We start from the raw sequence: 16,938 nt of genomic DNA, 5'->3' as shown, positions 1-16,938 counted from the left end.
GGCGCCGGAGCTTCCGCCCGGCCGAGAGGAGGGGCGCGCCCGGCCGCCGCTTTCCCGGGGATTGCTACTCCAGCGCCAACTTACGAACTGCCCCGGAGCCGAGCAGCAGCTGCAGGAGCCGCGCCGCCCGCCCCCTCCCCGCCGCCGGGCCCCGGGCCCCAGCCATGCCCGCCGCCTGCCCCCCGGCGCCGCCAGCCCCGAGCCCCCGCCGCCCCCGCTGAGCGCCCAACCCGGGAAGCGCCGGCCCCGCTCCCCGGCCCGGCCGGCGCCGCTCCCTCGCTCCTTTCCCTCTGTCTGCTTTTCGCTTTGCTTTTATTTTTGTTTGCTTTCGTTTGCTTTGGTTTGATTTGTTATTTCGGGTTTTTTTTTTTGTTTGTTTGTTTTTTTGTTTTGTTTTGTTTTGTTTGCTTATTTTTTTCTCCCCTAAGTCTTGAAGTTGAGTTTTAGAGGCGACACGGCGGCTTCAGCCGATTTCTTCCCCTTCCTTTGCCTCCCCATGGATATGCACTGCAAGGCAGACCCCTTCTCAGCAATGCACCGTGAGTACTGGAGCCCGGCTCCTTCCGCTGCGCTGTCTCCCGTCCCTCCGTCCCTCCCCTCCAGCCCCTGCCCAGCTCCCCCTGTCCGTGTCCGGGCAGCACCGTCCGCTCCGCCCCGCGCTCCCGGGACCCGGCGCCCCGAGAAGCCCCGCTCCGCTCCCGGCCGCTCTCGGAGGATGCGGCGTTATCCCTCGCTCCTTTTGTTTTTGTCCCTTTCCATCGCAGTGCCCGGAGCAGGGGCAGCCCGCGACCTTTCGTGGATAAGAAATCAGATTATTTTATTTTTCCTCGGGATTTGGTGGGGTTTGGCTTCGATTTCGGCTGTCAGTGGCAGATAGGGAAATAGATGTCAGTTCCACGCTCACAACAGTTCGGTCGTGGCGGCTCCGGGCCCCGGTTCGTGGGGTTCGTTTAAAAGCTGAGATGAGGGAAAACGGGGAGAGGTGATGCTGGGAACCGGGCGGCCTCGGGGCTGCACAGAGCCCCGCTCCTACCCGCTCATGTACCGCGTCTGCGATGGGCGATTAGAACGCATTGCCTGGGAAAGGGATGCGCGGTGTGTTTTCACTTTAGAGAGGCATTCTTTCTCTAAACGGAGGCGAAGGGAAGCGAAGAGACCCTCTGCCAGGGCTCATAGAGAGAGATGTTTGGGGGGTTTATATTTCACCGCACGGAGAGAAAATAATTCCGAGCTTTAAATTAAGGAACAAATAGGAATACGAAGCCGAGATTGAGAGCATCCCGAGCCAAGAGATGAATAATTGAGAGCGATCTGTAACTTCTGACACCGAAACTTTTGAGGACACGCCCTGCCCGCTGCACAAAAACAAACCGAAAAGACACAAATTAGAAATGCTCCGAGTTTACCAAATCCCATTTTGCCGTGAGAAGGCGCAGAGATCCAGTCACGGCCCGCTCCTAAAACGCTTGGCAGGACAGCTGTAGGAAGCCGCCCTCCCGCTTTCCAATTAATGATTTCCAGCGCACATCGCCTCGAATGCGGCATTTAATGCCGAGGAGCGCACCGAGCGGCCCGCGGTTACACGCTGCTTCAGCCCGCACGGCGCTGCTTCGCTCCGCGGCGGCCGCAGCAATTCCGCCTTCGGTGCGATGCGCTCGGAGCGGCCGGGAGCCGGCAGCCACGGCACAGCCGTTCGTTGCTGGGAACTCAGAGGCATTCGGCAACGATTTGGGCTTCCGATTAAATTCGTAATAACCATAATAACAATAATAACTCTACATTCCATTCGTTCCCTGCGCCGTATTTCCAGACGTATGGGAGTACGGATCGGTAAAGCTGCCGAACCCTCCGGGCTGAGGCAGGGAGCAGAGCGGCCCGGCCCGGCCCGAGCCACGGCAGCGCGGCCGCGCTCTGTGCGCGATGTCCGCCCCGCATCCCGGCCCGAGCCCCGCACTGAGCGCTGAGAGCGAACGCCGCTCCGGCGAGACACGGCCGCGGTGCAAGAATTTGAATTATTAATTTTTAATTTTTAATTTTTTTTTTTTTTTTTGCATCCGTTGCCCTTTAATACTTTGTAATGTGAGTTCTAAAAGGCCCTTTGAATTATTTATCGCGGAGTTGCCGAAGAAATTGCTGTCCTGTAACTTTAGAGGCAACATGTGCGGAAGGGCTCAGAACAAACGAAGGAACGCGGCGCACGGCCGCGGCTATCGGTGGGGGCACGAAAATCCTCCCCCTCCTCCTTCCTCCCCCCTCCCCCCCGCACCCCGCGTCTAATTTACGAAGAGCCACACGAGAACGCAGCGAACGGCTGAGCCCGTGGGGCAGGGGCGGCGGGGGAGGGGGGGGTGGGGGTGGGCGAGGTGCTCCTGAAGGGGGGGAGACGGAAAAAACTCTATTTGTGCGAGAGGGCTCGGATCGATCGCAGGGCAATGAGAGTTTCCACTAAGTTCAGAGCCAATAAGTCAGTGTCAGAAGCGGGGGAGAGGGGAAAAAAAAAAAAAAAAAAAAAAAAAAAAAAAAAAAACCTCAGTGAAAATACAAACAGATCATTTTTCAGCAAAGTGTAGAACGAACAAAGATCTCGTGGCCGGGGATGTGCACAAGGTTAGGGCCGGGAGGGAGGACGCCGCAGCACAGCTCTATCAGCGGGGCGCGGGTGCAGCCGGGCGGCTGTTGCAGGTGCACGCTCGGAAAGCAGCCCGTTATTGCTCGATGAGGGGGAAGACGAGCCGAGAAATCGGCGATGTGGTCCCGGGTGAGGGAGAGTGGGGTTTTGTCCAGAAAGGGAGGAATAGGGAAACACGGAGCGGTTTGAATTATCCTCGAATTAATTTCCACTGATGTAGATTCGTGCGGTGAAAAGAAAACAAAAAACAAACCCATGTATTAAAACAGAAAGAAAGGGGGAAATTAAAAAAGAAGCAAAAGCAAAACAACAACAACAACAACAAAAGGATTCGTGAGAGTATGACAGATATATATATATATATCTCCTGGATGATTTTTCTTTTAAAGATCGAAAGCCGAGGGGAGAGGGGTCCGTACGCAGGCGAGCCCCGGCCGCGGGACACACGGCCATCCCTGCTCTCGCCCTCCCTTGTCCATCCGTCCCTTCCTCCTTCTCCTTTTCTGCCCGAATCCCTTCAACGCGCATCCGAAAATAACCGGAGACAGCGCACTGTGCGGGGACACGCTGCGGGCTGGGGGAGGGCGGGGTCGCCGGTAACTGTAATTGACAATGCGATAGAAAATCGTGGAAAGCAAATTAAATAGGAGAAGGAAAGCGCCGGAGTAGAAAGTGGGGGGGACTGCAGCAGGGGCTGCCCGGGGCCACCGAGAGGCTCCGGAGTTTGGGAGCGGAGCCGTTCGCAGCACCCGGGGCCGGCACTCACTCACCCCGTCCTCGCCCGGGGACAACGGCCCCGGGGAACCGCTCTGCGTTCCGGGCTGGGGAGGGGACGCGGCGTGCGGGGCTGTGCGGGAGGCTCGGGAAATGCACGGGGCCCCGAGCAATGTGCCACCCCACGACTCGCGTCCAGCTCTGCTCCTTCCTTCCTTCCTTCCTTCCTTCTTTCTTTCTTCCTTTTCTCTGTTTCTTTCTCTTTCTCTCTTTCTCGCTTTCTTTCTTTCTTCTCTTCCTCTTTCTGCATTTCGCTGTCTTTCTGTCTCCCTTTTTGTCCCTCTGTCTTTCCACCTTTCTCAATTTTTTATTTCCTTCTTTCTCTGTCATCCTTTCTTCTCTTCCCTTCCCTCATTTCTTCCCATCTCTCTTTCTCCCTTTTTCCCCCTCTTCCCCACCCCATCTCCCCCAGTCCCTCACCCTCACGCACCCGCAGCAAGCGGAGATTTTTGAATCGCGCGTGGCAAAGAGCCCCCGACTAACGGTGTCTTTCTGGGGTCCGTGGGTTGTTGTGTTTTTTTATTTCTCTTTCCCCAGCAGGGCACGGGGGTGTGAACCAGCTCGGGGGCGTTTTTGTGAATGGCCGCCCCCTGCCCGACGTCGTCCGGCAGCGGATCGTGGAGCTGGCTCACCAGGGGGTGCGACCCTGCGACATCTCCAGGCAGCTGCGAGTCAGCCACGGCTGTGTCAGCAAGATCCTGGGCAGGTAAGGACCGCGCCAGCTCCCTCTCCCGCCCCCGAGCCGCGGCTGCCCGCCGCCTCCAGCCGCTCCCCGCAGCCCCGGCACGCGGAGCCCCGCCGCAAAGGGAAGATGAGCCGGGCCGGGGGCTGCAGGAAGGAATGGCTGCGGAGGGGGAGGCGGGAGGGAGAAGGGACGGGGGAAAGGGGGGCAAAGGGGGAGGGAAGAGAGAAAGAAAAAAAAAAAAAAAGAGAAAAACGATAGATGAGCGACAAAGAAAAAAAAAAAAAAAAGCAAAACCAAAACAACAAACAAACCCAAACCCGTCAACAAAAACCCCAACTCACACCGATCCGTAGGCGGCCTTAGCAAATGCACGGGTAAATAAATAAACATCAGGGCGAGGAAATAAATCTCTGCCACCAAATGCGGTGCGCGGAATCCCGGGGCCGAACCGCGGGGCCACGAGCGCGGAATGCGGAGAGAGGCGCTGCCGGGGTGCGCTGCGGGGCCGTGCGGGGCTGCAGGCAGGGGGTCGGGGGGGGGTACGGACCGCTCTGCCGCGCTGCTCTGCCCACGGCACGGCACGGCACGGCACGGCACGGCACGGCCCCGCGCTCGGGAGGGTGTCTCCGGTTTGTTTGCCGGTGCCCGGGCCTGAAAGGCGTGTGTAAGAGCACGGAGGGAAGGCAGCAAATGAGGCAGCGCTGCTCGCGCCTCAAAAACACACTCATAAAAAAAAAAAAAAAAAAAAAAAAAAAAGGAAAAAAAAAAAAAAAGGGGAAAAAAAAAAAAAAGAAGGAAAATAGTGACCAGGGAAGAGCTCTGGCGACGGGCGGCGGCCCCGCAACCCGCGGCCCGCACCCTGGGGCACAGAGCCCGGTGGGCGCGGAGCGCTGCGGGGTGCTGACCTCCGTGCTCTGCGCTCAGGTATTACGAGACGGGGAGCATCAAGCCCGGCGTGATCGGCGGCTCCAAGCCCAAAGTAGCGACCCCCAAAGTAGTGGATAAAATCGCCGAATACAAGAGACAAAACCCCACCATGTTCGCTTGGGAGATTCGGGACAGGCTACTGGCCGAGGGCATCTGCGACAACGACACGGTCCCCAGCGTCTCCTCCATAAACAGGTAAGGGCGAGTCCGCGGCCCGCTCGTCTCCCCCCGGCCCCAGAGCCCCGCGCAGCGCTGCCCTCCCCGTCCTTCCCCCTGCAGCCCCCCGGGCGTTTCGGGACTAGCCGCGCGCCGAGCCGGGCCCGCTCGATCCGGGCTGCGAGAGGCTCTCCTGGGAGAGAGGCCCCGGCGGCAGCGAGGCTCGGAACGGAGCTGCCAGCCTCGGGCGCCCGGCGCTCCCTAGCCCCGCTCCCGGCCGGTCGCAGCACCGCACGGTCCCGGGGTGGCCCGCGGCAGCGCGTGTGTCCCGCCCGTTCCCTGCTGCAGGGTGCCGCTGACGTCGGTGGGGCTCGGGGTGAGGAAAGTAACGGTGTGACAGGCAGAAAATGATAGATACGGGTGGAAACGGCCCGCAGTGCTCAGGGTCACGTATTAATCCACTGCGAGGTGCTCGGATGTTTGCCCACTGTGCGTACGAATGCGCCACACGCTTCGGGAACACTGTTGCGGGCACAGCAGTCATCCCCAGTGTAGTGCAGTGCATCTGCATGGACTTCGAGTGTGCCTGCAGAAACACAAGGGCACAGGGGTGCTGGCAAAGGGCGCTTACATGGGCACCAAAGCCCACCGGGTATAAGGATGTGAAATTCTGCGCGCAACCCCAAATATACAGAGCTCCCATTGCAATAAAAGCACACAGGGTGTACGTAGATGTGCACGCGGACTTTCCTCGTGCCTACATAGATAAAATTGCACACGTCAGTATATTTGTCCTCTTGATATACAGCGAGTTTAGCCAGATTTTTTTTTTAAATCTGGTGTATTTATAGCAAGGGAGGAAAAAAATAAATAGCGGGGAAAACACAGCGGTATTTTTTGTGTCGCGCTTTACGTGGCAGATCTATCAAAATATGTCTAATAACTCAGGCTGCGCATTTCTAAATCTGGCATCCTATATAAATGGGTTTTAATATTTTGCAAATGATATGGAATTATCCCAAATCATCTTGAAAACAGCAGGTAGAATTAGCTGCTGGAATGTACCTTGGCTAAGGAAGATTCCCTCAGACACACTGTCTCTGTAATATACTGCTAGGCTACCCTAGGAAATTATCCCTGTGTGTGCCATCTGTATTAAAATGGTTATTAAGTTATGAACAGGGTAACATAATACTGATCGGCTAATTATACACCCTCCTAAAAAACCTCCAGGTCTCTGCTCCTCTCTCAGTCAGGTACTGAAATAATAACAGTTTGACATTCAGACACCTCGTACGGGCGGTGCGGAAGGACGCGCGCTGTCCCTGAAAGGGACCGAGGTAAAGAGGAGCTTAGGGACAGCTGGGGCTGGGGGCAGCGGGCTTGGCATGCCCCTCTGCTGGCTTGGGTGTGCCGCTAACTGGGGACCCTGTGCGCCAAATCTCCTGCCTGCTGCACTCAGTGCCGTGCGGGGCCGCAGAGACCCAGCGAGGAGGCTGAGGACCAAGTGCTGCTCTCAGCTGTGCAGCCAGTGTAGGGCAGGGCGCGGGCGAGTGCCTCAGTTTCCTCAGCCTAGGGATGCAGATTGGAGGAGGGACAGGTATTGGCTGAATAGTGTCTGTAAAATGCTTTGAAAAGGATGAGGGCTTTGTAACTGCCAAGTGTTGTTCTATTGGAGAGGCTCAGCTGCAACCCACCATATTTGATTTGTACTCTGATGGCATCTGAGTGTGGAGCCACCAAGGTATAAGTGCAGGTCACAGAACTTGAGGGTCCATGCAAGACAAGGATGGCACCGTGGGCTGGGAAGAACCACAATAGGAAAGGAAATGGCAGCAAGGGAGGGCCCAGTGCTGTGGCTGCGGGCAGCGCAAACTCCATCTCTGCAGAGGCTTCTACGGCTCTGCATAACACATGAGCAAGGCAAACACACATCTTTTCTATCCTCTATGGTCCAAGTCAACCTAGAGAACAGGATAAATGCTCTGTAATGGCACATTGTGCTTCTCTTACCCACTGTACGGTCATGAACCTCGTCTAACACTCCAACCCCTGAGCCGCCATGGATAGGTGGCAGTTTTAAAACCAACTTGCTAGCAATGTATTTTTGTATTTTCTCAAAATATGGAGCTTACAAAGTGAAAATGTCATGGGCGCAATGTCCAGAGCTTGTAAGAGCTGTCTGTGAGCTGCCTGGCACCCGAGACCACCGGCGGGGTCTGTACAGGAAAAGTTATCTCCGTTCGTAGAAAGGCTGCAAATACTGCACTTCAGAACAGGGATCTCCTTGTATGCAGACAACAGCACCTTGGGTTATTAGAGGCTTTTCCAAAAATGCTTTGATTCCATTTTATTTTCTGCCATCCTCAGCACTAGTCTAGCATGAACTAAGTCTTTCAGGAGAAAGACTACAAAACAGTGCTATTTCAATCCCACTTTTAAAGTCTACACCAAACATTCATTTTTAACTTACTTCCCATTAATTATGTTTTGTGGTACATGCATTGTACGTGCCCACATTGCGCCGATCCGTCGGCATTGCACTGGCACTATCAGGACGCATTTGGGGTGCCTGTAGCTCAGTACTGAGCTTCACCTGAAATGTGTTCACTCCAAACGAATGCAGGTAAATGCAAGGTACAAACCAGAGCAAAAGCTGTGTGTTAATGATCTCCTCAAGATTCAGGAAAAAAACCTTACTCTGCTGCGCAGTAGTCTTGTTGTAATTATGGTAAAATAGGTAGTACAACAAAAAATAATCATCTGTACATTCAGTGCACAAACCACACCAGAGCTGGCAGGAAGGAGATAGAACAGTCATCTCTACATCGGGAGCTTCCCTGCTCCCATTTAGTGCATTGCATGATAACCTTGCTGTGTATGCAAGCACACGCACACATACATACACGTATCTGTGTAAACTTGCACACAAACAGTGCATGTAACTGAGAAGTGACAGAAGTTCTTAATTCTTTGGTCAGCATTTAATGTTCACATCAAATCCCTCAAGCGCCCGACTTCCCACAAGAACTTTTCCATCTATCCTATGACTATTAACCACGTTATCTTCAGTCACCCGGTTAGAATATTTCAGTCTGGCTCACACACAACCTGCTGTAAGTGGTGCCTCCTACCTTGGCTGCAGACACCAATGGGAATTTTTGCTCAGTTTTGCAGCATGCACAGTTAACCTAAGGACATAGTTTCATGGAAAAATAGTCATCCTTGAAAAATGTTTTCAGTTAGACAACGTATCTTAGTGGGAACAGGACTGAGCACATCACGGTTGTGCAAAAAGCAGTGCAATGGATGCCGGGGCGGTAAGCCCTGTTTTCTGCTTCTGTTAGAGACAAAAGCAGAGCGGAACAAACCACACATAACTTGTCCCTCTATTTCTGCTTGGCTGAGGCTGGGCTTAGTACTGAGGACTCTCTGTCGGTCTTCTTTCGAAGAATACCGAAGTCAGAGCATTACAGAGTTCAGCCAGCCCCCTGGGTGTGCTTCCGATCCAGGTTCCTGGGAGCAGATCTAGCTAATGCTCCATGGCAGAGAGTTAGTGGATATATTATCCTGGTCGAGCTCTTAGATTTTTTTTTCAATTTTCTCTTAAGTACTGAGTGTGCGTTGGTTCCTAGTGTTACGTGCAGTTTGGGAAGATGTGTTCTGTTGCATTATCTAACAACCGGCTAATGATTCCTATTTAAAGCCTCCAATAGTGATTGCTTTTTAAAAATACATATGGAGAGACAGAAACATTGATTCAGGTTATAACAAGCAGTGAAATGCACTTGTGTGGTGAGATGCTCAAAGCGTGGCCAACCGCTGTGGCCATCGGCAGGGCCGTAGTTCGGAGCAAAGAAACAAATTCTGTGCATCAGGTTTCTCTCTCCAGTTCTACCATTAACTTTCTGGCTGATCTCAGAATCCTTAGGAGGACGTGCTGCCATCTATTAAATGAAAATTGAGGTGGTTTAGCTACCTTTGTAAAACACAGTGCTATCTTTTCTTAAAAAATCCCATGCAGCTCAACGTGTAAGAGGAAAAGGTTCAAAACCAGAGCAAAGTCCTCTTACATCCGCTGAGGTTTTCGCCCACATGAGGGCAAGAGAATTGAGCAGGCTTTTGGCAAGGTAAATGTAATGTCTAAAGACAAGCATCAGGTCTGGGATAAGGCAGGCGCATTAGGGCATGGTCTGTGTCATATGCGGAAGAAATGAGCGCTATGTAAACAGAGTGTTCCAAGTCACTTTCACCAGCCTAGCTTAGAATTCCCCCGAAGGACATCACAGCCAAAGTCCCTGAGAATCTCTCCCCATCTTTACCAATGAACTCATCTGGCATTCTTTAGAACAGGTCATGGTGCTAGGGAGAAATCTGAAGAGTGCACAGTACCTCTAATGGCAGCTTGTTCAGACTGACCCCGACCAGCGACAGCAGCATGGTCTACAGTGAAAGCTGGGAAAATGGCACAGTTCATGACCAGCAAGTGCGTGTGTCACACAGACCTATGGCCACCGCCAGCACTTAGCAGCAGCATGTCAGTTTGCTCAATGGGGAGGCCAAGGATCAGCCTGGCCACATAGGCTGGGTTAGCCTCTGACTGACATCAGCTTGGTGCAAAGTGAGGGTGAAGAGGGCTTGTCTGGCAGCACCAACACAGTTCAGCAGCTCTTGTAGGCTGTCCCTCCTTGGTTCACACAGAGAACCTTGGGATTCCAACAAACTCAATTTCCTGAGGCAGGGCATGCACTCAGTAGAAGGCTTCTACTGGCACTTGCATTCAGCTGAGCAATGAAGGCAATTGGGTCACACAGGGCTTCATTACAAGGAATGCAGTCCTTTAAATTCAGGCTCTTTTCCATCAGACACAACCTGGTATTATCTTCTTTTCATCATTGCAAATAAAGGACAGGCTCATAAAGCAGAGGTTACAGACAATGTTACTGCAGCTGAAGGAGTAAATGAATGCCCGCAGCATTTCTCTTTGTCTTATTCCTCATGTCTGGCCACTGGAAGGTTGTATGGTGGTAACTACAATAAGCTGGTCGTATTTTTTTCTAATTTTCATATTACACAGATAGCTCAACAGAGGCAGGTTGTGAGAAGTGACCGTAATGGGAACTTTTTCAGCTCCCTGTTCTGTGAACCTCGAAGTGCAGAACCACACCAGTCCCTTTGTCATCAACCATCCCAGCCCTTCCTTTTTGTCAAGATGCACAAAAAGGTTGATTTTTGTCGGAGTTAAACATTTCCAAGCTTTTGCATCCAGTGAATGATTGCTGCTTCCTGTCATAGAGGTAGCTGCACTTCAGCGCTGGGTGAACGAACCTTATAGAGCTAAACCTCATTTACCAGAATCACTATTATGTGAAAAAACTCATTTGGCTTTGGGAGAAAAGAGGAGAAAATATAAGTGGTCTGGCCAAGCAATGACGGAATAGTGAGAACAATATAGTCATCTGAAGGGCACAGTCCATCCAACAGGAAACAAATTATTCACGTTTAAACAAAGCAGAATAGCCAGGAACGAAGGGAGGGAAATAAGAAAGGAAACATTCAAATGGTAGCAGAAGGCACCTCCTGATATGGAGGTCCATTAAGTTGTGGAATTGCATCCCATAGGAATTCCTATTTTCTTGGAATATATATAACTGCATGGCATTAATAACACAAGCAAACATACAATAAGAAATAATCTTGCATTGGCTAAAGAGATAGATAATATTCCAGCGGGCCAGCTGGACCTTTTATGATATGATGACGTGATGCATACAAAACAAAGTCATGCTTCCAGTCATACATCAAGTATCTAAAAAAATCTGTCTCTGTTCCTAAAGCCTGTTCAAACAAAAGATCTCCAAATTGCTTGAATAAAAAAGACGTAGCTTCAAAACATTTGAACAAGGCTGAGCCTTGCTTAGATTAACTTAACATGGTCTTTAATTAAGGCATGTTGAAATTCAAATGGTGTTTAGGCTCGCTACTTCGAATCAGGAAAATATTTAGGGATCCTGTTTATGGCACAGATCTCTGTAAATGGGAAGGTAAAGACATTCAGAAGTGTTTGTCACTAGCCTGATGACAGGGCAGCTAACTAGGAGTTCAGGAAATCCCATCTGTGTGTAGATGGCTCTGATAATGATTACTACTCCTGAAAGTGCCAGAAAGGTTTGAGTTTTGCTCCCAAACAATCATTCTTTAAACTGAGAGCTAATGGGAATGAGGATTTCTCCACTGTAATTGCAATTAATCTGTTGGAGCCTATACATGTATGGACATATTTACCAGTCCCGGCTGATTAAAAATGTTGAGTCAGAGCCCCAAACTGTGCAACTTGCATACAATTCAGGAGTACCAGTGATACAATATGGGTTTGTTTTTACTTGTTTTCTCTTTTTTACCCCAATTTTTAAAAGGGATTTTGATATCTGACTGCTATTAAACAACTTTTAAAACATCTTAACAATGCGGCCCCTTGATTCCTTGGGGACACTCCATGAGCCACAGAAACATCCTCTATTAGATGAGAACTAAGATTCTCAAGCTATCGCTTGGCTAGAGAAGCTGGAAAACCAACAACAAACACCGTTAGGTCTGTGATGAAATACTGGGCACTATGATATTCAGCGTTAGCCTCCAATTTTCTCTAGTGCCAGTAACAGAGAGCTGATGTGATAGCACTTATATGGCTATCTACCTGGCTGAAAATCACAAATCTAACCAGTTGGTTTCCAAACTCCTCAGAGTGCACTTACAAATATTCATTTCCAATCAATTTGCACTTGCTAATATTTCTGAATGCTCACACGTGATGACAGAGCCAGAAGCAATGCTGATGCTTCCTATTTCTATTGCAATAGCATAAAGAGGCTCTGTGCATAGATCACAGCCCATTGTCCAAAACAGGCACAGCGTAAATAGGAATTTCTTTTGAGAGGATCTTTTAGAAAATCACCATACACGTGTGCCTTTCTTTACACTCTCACCTTAGCATATATTAGGCTCATAATTCAGACAGCCCTGAAGTTTTCAAGGATTAAACAAACATGTATGTTCTTTAAAAGCAGTGAGACATCTGGCCAGGGCTTACCCACCAAAGCCAAGTGTAGGGAATGGTAGAGCAAAAGTGAAAGCCCTCTTCTCTGGGCCCCATCTGACAGGCAAATGCTGGCCAGACCGCAACAGCCTCCTGCTCTTCCTCGATAAGCAGGCATATAAATAAATAAATAAACGGCATCCTAACTGCACTGAGAACTCAATAAAACAATCACATCAAATATGAGGAGGTATAAATCTCTCGTCTGCACAGGTAACCCACTCAATTGCTTTTATTATGGCTCAGCCTGACTCCATTTATTACCATCCGTGGCCTGGGTGAAGGATGTTTGCATGCAGGGTGGTCTCCTGGTGAAATCCTATCCCTAGAGCAGTGACAATCAGCCCATACAGAGGTGGGTTTTGGTGGGGAGACCAAAGGCAGATTCATCTGTCTGTGTGAAGACCAATCAATAACCCTGTAACGAGACCCCTTGTCGCTGGGAAATGGACAACACCATAGTTAATCCTGGAGCCACAGGAGAGAAATAGCTGTGGTTGGGTGTGAAAAACAGCAGGATGGATGCACGATGTTTGAGACATATGGACAGAATAGGTCTCTCCATCTAGGTCTGGAGGAGGAGTGATGGGATAAGAGACAGAAGGGCCCATTTATGTGTATCACGGGCAAATGTGAGAGGCCAGGGTGTTCAGGGGGGTATGAGGAAGGAAAAAGGGTAGAGCTATACTGCATTTTTTTATAGGACATTCACATAGGGACTGTGTGAAGAACATAGATCTGTACCTTTGGAGAAATGTGCCCACTGGTTGGATATTACATATGAGAATATCACTATATGGCAGGGAACATGCGACTCTTGGTAGGCATGCAGGTGGTGATGCAAAGTGCTGGTGGGCTACAGTAAACACAGGCAATGCAGTTGGGGAAGGATATCCCTTTGTCCTCTGCCTGGCTTGGGATTTATGCATGTACCTGTTTTGACAGAGAGTAGAAAGAGTGATGTGCCAGGAGCCTGAGCTGGTGAGCTGTGAGTTCCCAAACACTTCCCAGAACACACTACATACAAAACATCCCAACTTCACTGCTAAAGTAGGAGAGGAGATTCTGGTGCCTTGTCCCTGCCTGTATGAACACCAGCAGCAGCCACTCCTCACTGCTGCCATCCTCCAGATCCGACATTCCATCGGCACTTCTGAAACTGGCACCTGGGCTTTCAGCAGCTCCTCCAACATGCACAGAGAGAAACTGGATCATGCCTCTACTGATGGTTTTCTCCTGGGGGCCAATTCAGTTTTTCTTTTCTTGGTTCATTTCGAACAGCTCCTCTCCCTCGCAAGGCAAGCCCTGAGCTCTCTGCAGGGCAGGGCATGGGTTGAGCACCCAGCCTTGGTCAGAGGTATGTGGCACCAAGAAGGGCCCTCCGCTCAGCCCCAGTGCCCACCGCTGTGCCTCTGTTACCTTTCAGCATGCTCATGCTTCTCCAGAATTTTTTCAACAATTTTTGGTCATCTGCCTTTAAAAATTGCAGCACAATGTAGCTATGTAACTGTGCCTGCTGGTAGTATTTGCTTAGATTCAAGCCCAGAAAAACCTCTCCTTTTTCCTTAAATTCTGGCTTTCAGACTTGAAAAATTATATATTTGCACAGAAATTATGCATATGAAAAAATACATAAACCTCTGTATATAAAATCAATAGGGAAGGGAGGAGAGCTAGAGTAGAAGAGGAGAGGAAACAATAATATTTTTTGAGATGAATCCACTTTTGCACACTGTGAGAGCACAGGAAGATGCCTGGCTGGGATGTACCACATGCAAGTGGTCAGGGCTGAGCAACCAGGGCGAAGTGGACAACGAGTAATGCCACAAACTCCCTGTCCCTGCTGAATGAACAGCAAATTTAGGGTGTTAAAGAGACAACGTTTGTGGTGCTGCCTCTGACAGACAGACAGCTACAACGTGAAGAGTGCATGAGCACTGCTGGGTGGCACCAGTGGGAGGAAAGGGCAGCAGATAATGACAAAGTGAAAGGCTAAAGCAGATGTGAGTTGGATGTTGCCAAACGAGACCCCCTGCAGTTTACATAAGGAGGTCCTGGCCACTGTGCCAAAGGGAATGCCATCACCCAGTGCTGCCAGCCAGATCCCTTCTGTGGCTCCAGAGATTTCAGGAAATGCGTTCCCGAGCTGGGGTCTGTGCCTAAGGCAGCAGTGAGGATGGGCACAAGGTGAGCAGGTCCAGCTCTAAATTTCCGGGAGGAGCAAGTGCTGGCCAGGGGACTGCACATGTGAGAAACCAAAGGGAGCACGGCTCCCCCAGGGTGGGTGTGTGAGCAGGGCAGAGCTCTGGCGCACCAAAGGCAGGGCATGAAGAGATCCCAGGGAGTAGAGTCTTTAGGAGAGTAAATGTGGCTCAGAGCAGCACTTTGCCAAACTGAGAACACCTTTCACAACGTCTGAATGCTCTACTGGCTCGTTCTGTGCACAGGGATGTAATTTGAGCATGGAAAACTGCATGCATTTCTGCAGCTAGACCGCTGAGTGCCCATTGTTCCTTCAGACAATCTTCTCTGTAATGGATATTTGGGTTGGACGTTCCCCCTTACCCCATGACATGTGTATGAGGAGGAGCGTGGGCATATCACTAGGGTAACATGCCTGGTTAAGAGTATAAGCTTATTGAGTAGAGTTGGGCTGCGGGAGAACCTGAACAGCCCTATCCATGGAAACAACACCACAACCCCACAGTTGTGTGCCAGGAGGCACAGGAGAGAGCAAAGCTGTGGTGCTGTGCACCTCCTGAAGGGGGCACCCAGCACATCTAAGGGAATACAGGTGCACGTGGCATGATGCATTTGGAAGAGCATGGATATGTACTAGTTCTCCCTATATGTGATCTAGGGCTGTGGACCTAGGGGCACTGGGGCCGGCATCTCACCAAAGGAGTTACTTCTAATGAAAGCCATAGCTTAACACATAGGACTCTGCCTTTCTCTCCCCTCTCCTTCCCTCCCCTCCCACTACTCTCCTTATTACCCAGGCTATCTTGTTTGGGTTAAGAGGCCAATTTCAACAGACTATAATTGAGGAGTGAAGAGAATCTGATAAGATAAGGAAGGGACATCATTCCTCAAGGGATCAATAGAGGTTTCATGTTCCTCCTTCCCCTGCTGTGTCCCTAACACGCTAATGCTGTGTGTCCATGGGCTTCGTTTATTTGCTCTGCTTGTCTACGAGTCTGAGAAGGAAGAGTGGGAGCAGGGGGTGGCTGCTGACACCATCTGTCACACAGCCAGGAAGGAAGGGACAGCAGTGACGATGTGGGAAGAAAGAGAACAGGGCAATAGGGGAGCTGGGAGCAGTGGGACGCCTTTCTGACAGGGTACATGGACTCACCTCCAACCCTTTGTCTTCATGTCTTGTTCCACTGAGAAGAACACTGACTATTTCTCTAGATGCAGACTTGCTTTTCCAAGTGTCCCTAACCCCAACATGGCGCAGGATGTGAGCCAGCCCCACACAACAAAGCTGGGCCAGCTTCTGGCGAGCTTGAGAGTCATGGGGGTCTGGGGCTGAAATATCTTCTTCCAGCTGATTTCTTTTTTCTTTTTAACACCCTGAGAAACAGACGCTGAGCGCCAGTCAGTCATGCAGTGAGCATGTGGCAGAGTTGGGAATACAACCCAGATCCCCTGACTCCCAACCTCAGGCTTTAACCACTAGACCATGCTTCCCTCTAAGCCACCTTGAACTTTCCTCGGTGAGGATGGGGGCTGCTAAGCCTCTGTGGGCTGCAGTTTACCAAGCTGTCAGGAGTGTGTTCACTGGACCGCCTCACCAGAGACAGCCTTCCTCACGCACGCTAAAAAAGTTGAAAAGAAATTCATTTCATGGCCGGTGGTTGCTTAAAAAAGGCGATTCCAGCATATGTATGTGATAAATGTTAACTGTGCATTAATCGCATTAAAGAGGACCCTATAAACTTTTCATTTCTAATTAAATTCTGGCCGGTGATTCTGGCGAAGCCAGCACACTCCGCGCCTTTGTTTATGTGGAAAATTAAAATGCAAATACAATGGAATTTATTTCCATTACTAGAGTGATATGCTGGGCTCCTCTGTTTAACAGCCTCCAATTACTTCCAAGCAGGGCTCTCTCCCTCACTCCCTCCTTCTCCCTCCCATCACCCTGGGATACTGCAGGGCAGGCTCTGGTGGAGCCCTGGATGGCTCTGCGGGGTCGGGGCAGGAGCGTGGGGGTAAAGAGTGGCAGAGCACACACACAAGGAGGCAGGGGAAGGAGCAAGGCTCAGGCTGATGTGAGGGGTGGAAGGGAGTTATCTGCTTGTAGCCTTGCCCGATGACAGGCACTGAACCCACTGCCTCACCCAATCCCAGCTGAATAGATGTGGGTAGAGGCTGTGGGTCTTTCCCTGCTGGGGCACTCCAGGGACAGGACAGAGCTGAGGGCTTTCTCTGGAAGTTCTGCAGACCTTCCACAACCCTTCTCTCAGGCTTTGTCTGGCTGAGCACTGCCGGCCAAACCCTGGTGGTGAGGAGTTGTAGAGCAGCACAAAGCCAGACACATCGCCTGCACAACACAAATAAATCCATGCAGCACTGACACACAATCATCAGCAGAGAAATAACCCTGCTTCTGCCCACTTGCAAGGGACCAAACGTGGCTGCACTTGGGACAGCAGTGTACAGTGC

The 16,938-nt window shown here is 50.8% G+C and overlaps 1 protein-coding gene across 15 annotated transcripts in view; it reads left to right on the top strand.

Moving 5' to 3' along the window:
* Positions 1-207: 207 nt before the first annotated feature.
* PAX2 (paired box 2) overlaps positions 208-16,938 on the top strand; it is an 81,271-nt gene continuing 64,540 nt past the window's right edge. For 11 of the 15 annotated variants that reach the window (XM_015866839.2, XM_015866833.2, XM_015866836.2 and 8 more), the window contains exons 1-3: positions 208-539; positions 3,941-4,109; positions 5,013-5,210. In XM_015866839.2, the coding sequence (XP_015722325.1) occupies positions 497-539; positions 3,941-4,109; positions 5,013-5,210 (410 nt within the window). In that variant the 5' untranslated portion in view covers positions 208-496. The remainder of the gene's footprint in view (positions 540-3,940; positions 4,110-5,012; positions 5,211-16,938) is intronic. The other 4 variants (XM_015866838.2, XM_015866832.2, XM_015866842.2 and 1 more) reach the window with 1 other exon arrangement.

This window comes from Coturnix japonica, chromosome 6 (genome assembly GCF_001577835.2).
Source record: "Coturnix japonica isolate 7356 chromosome 6, Coturnix japonica 2.1, whole genome shotgun sequence".
Lineage (NCBI taxonomy): Eukaryota > Metazoa > Chordata > Aves > Galliformes > Phasianidae > Coturnix > Coturnix japonica.
This window is presented reverse-complemented; position numbering and strand designations above follow the sequence as displayed.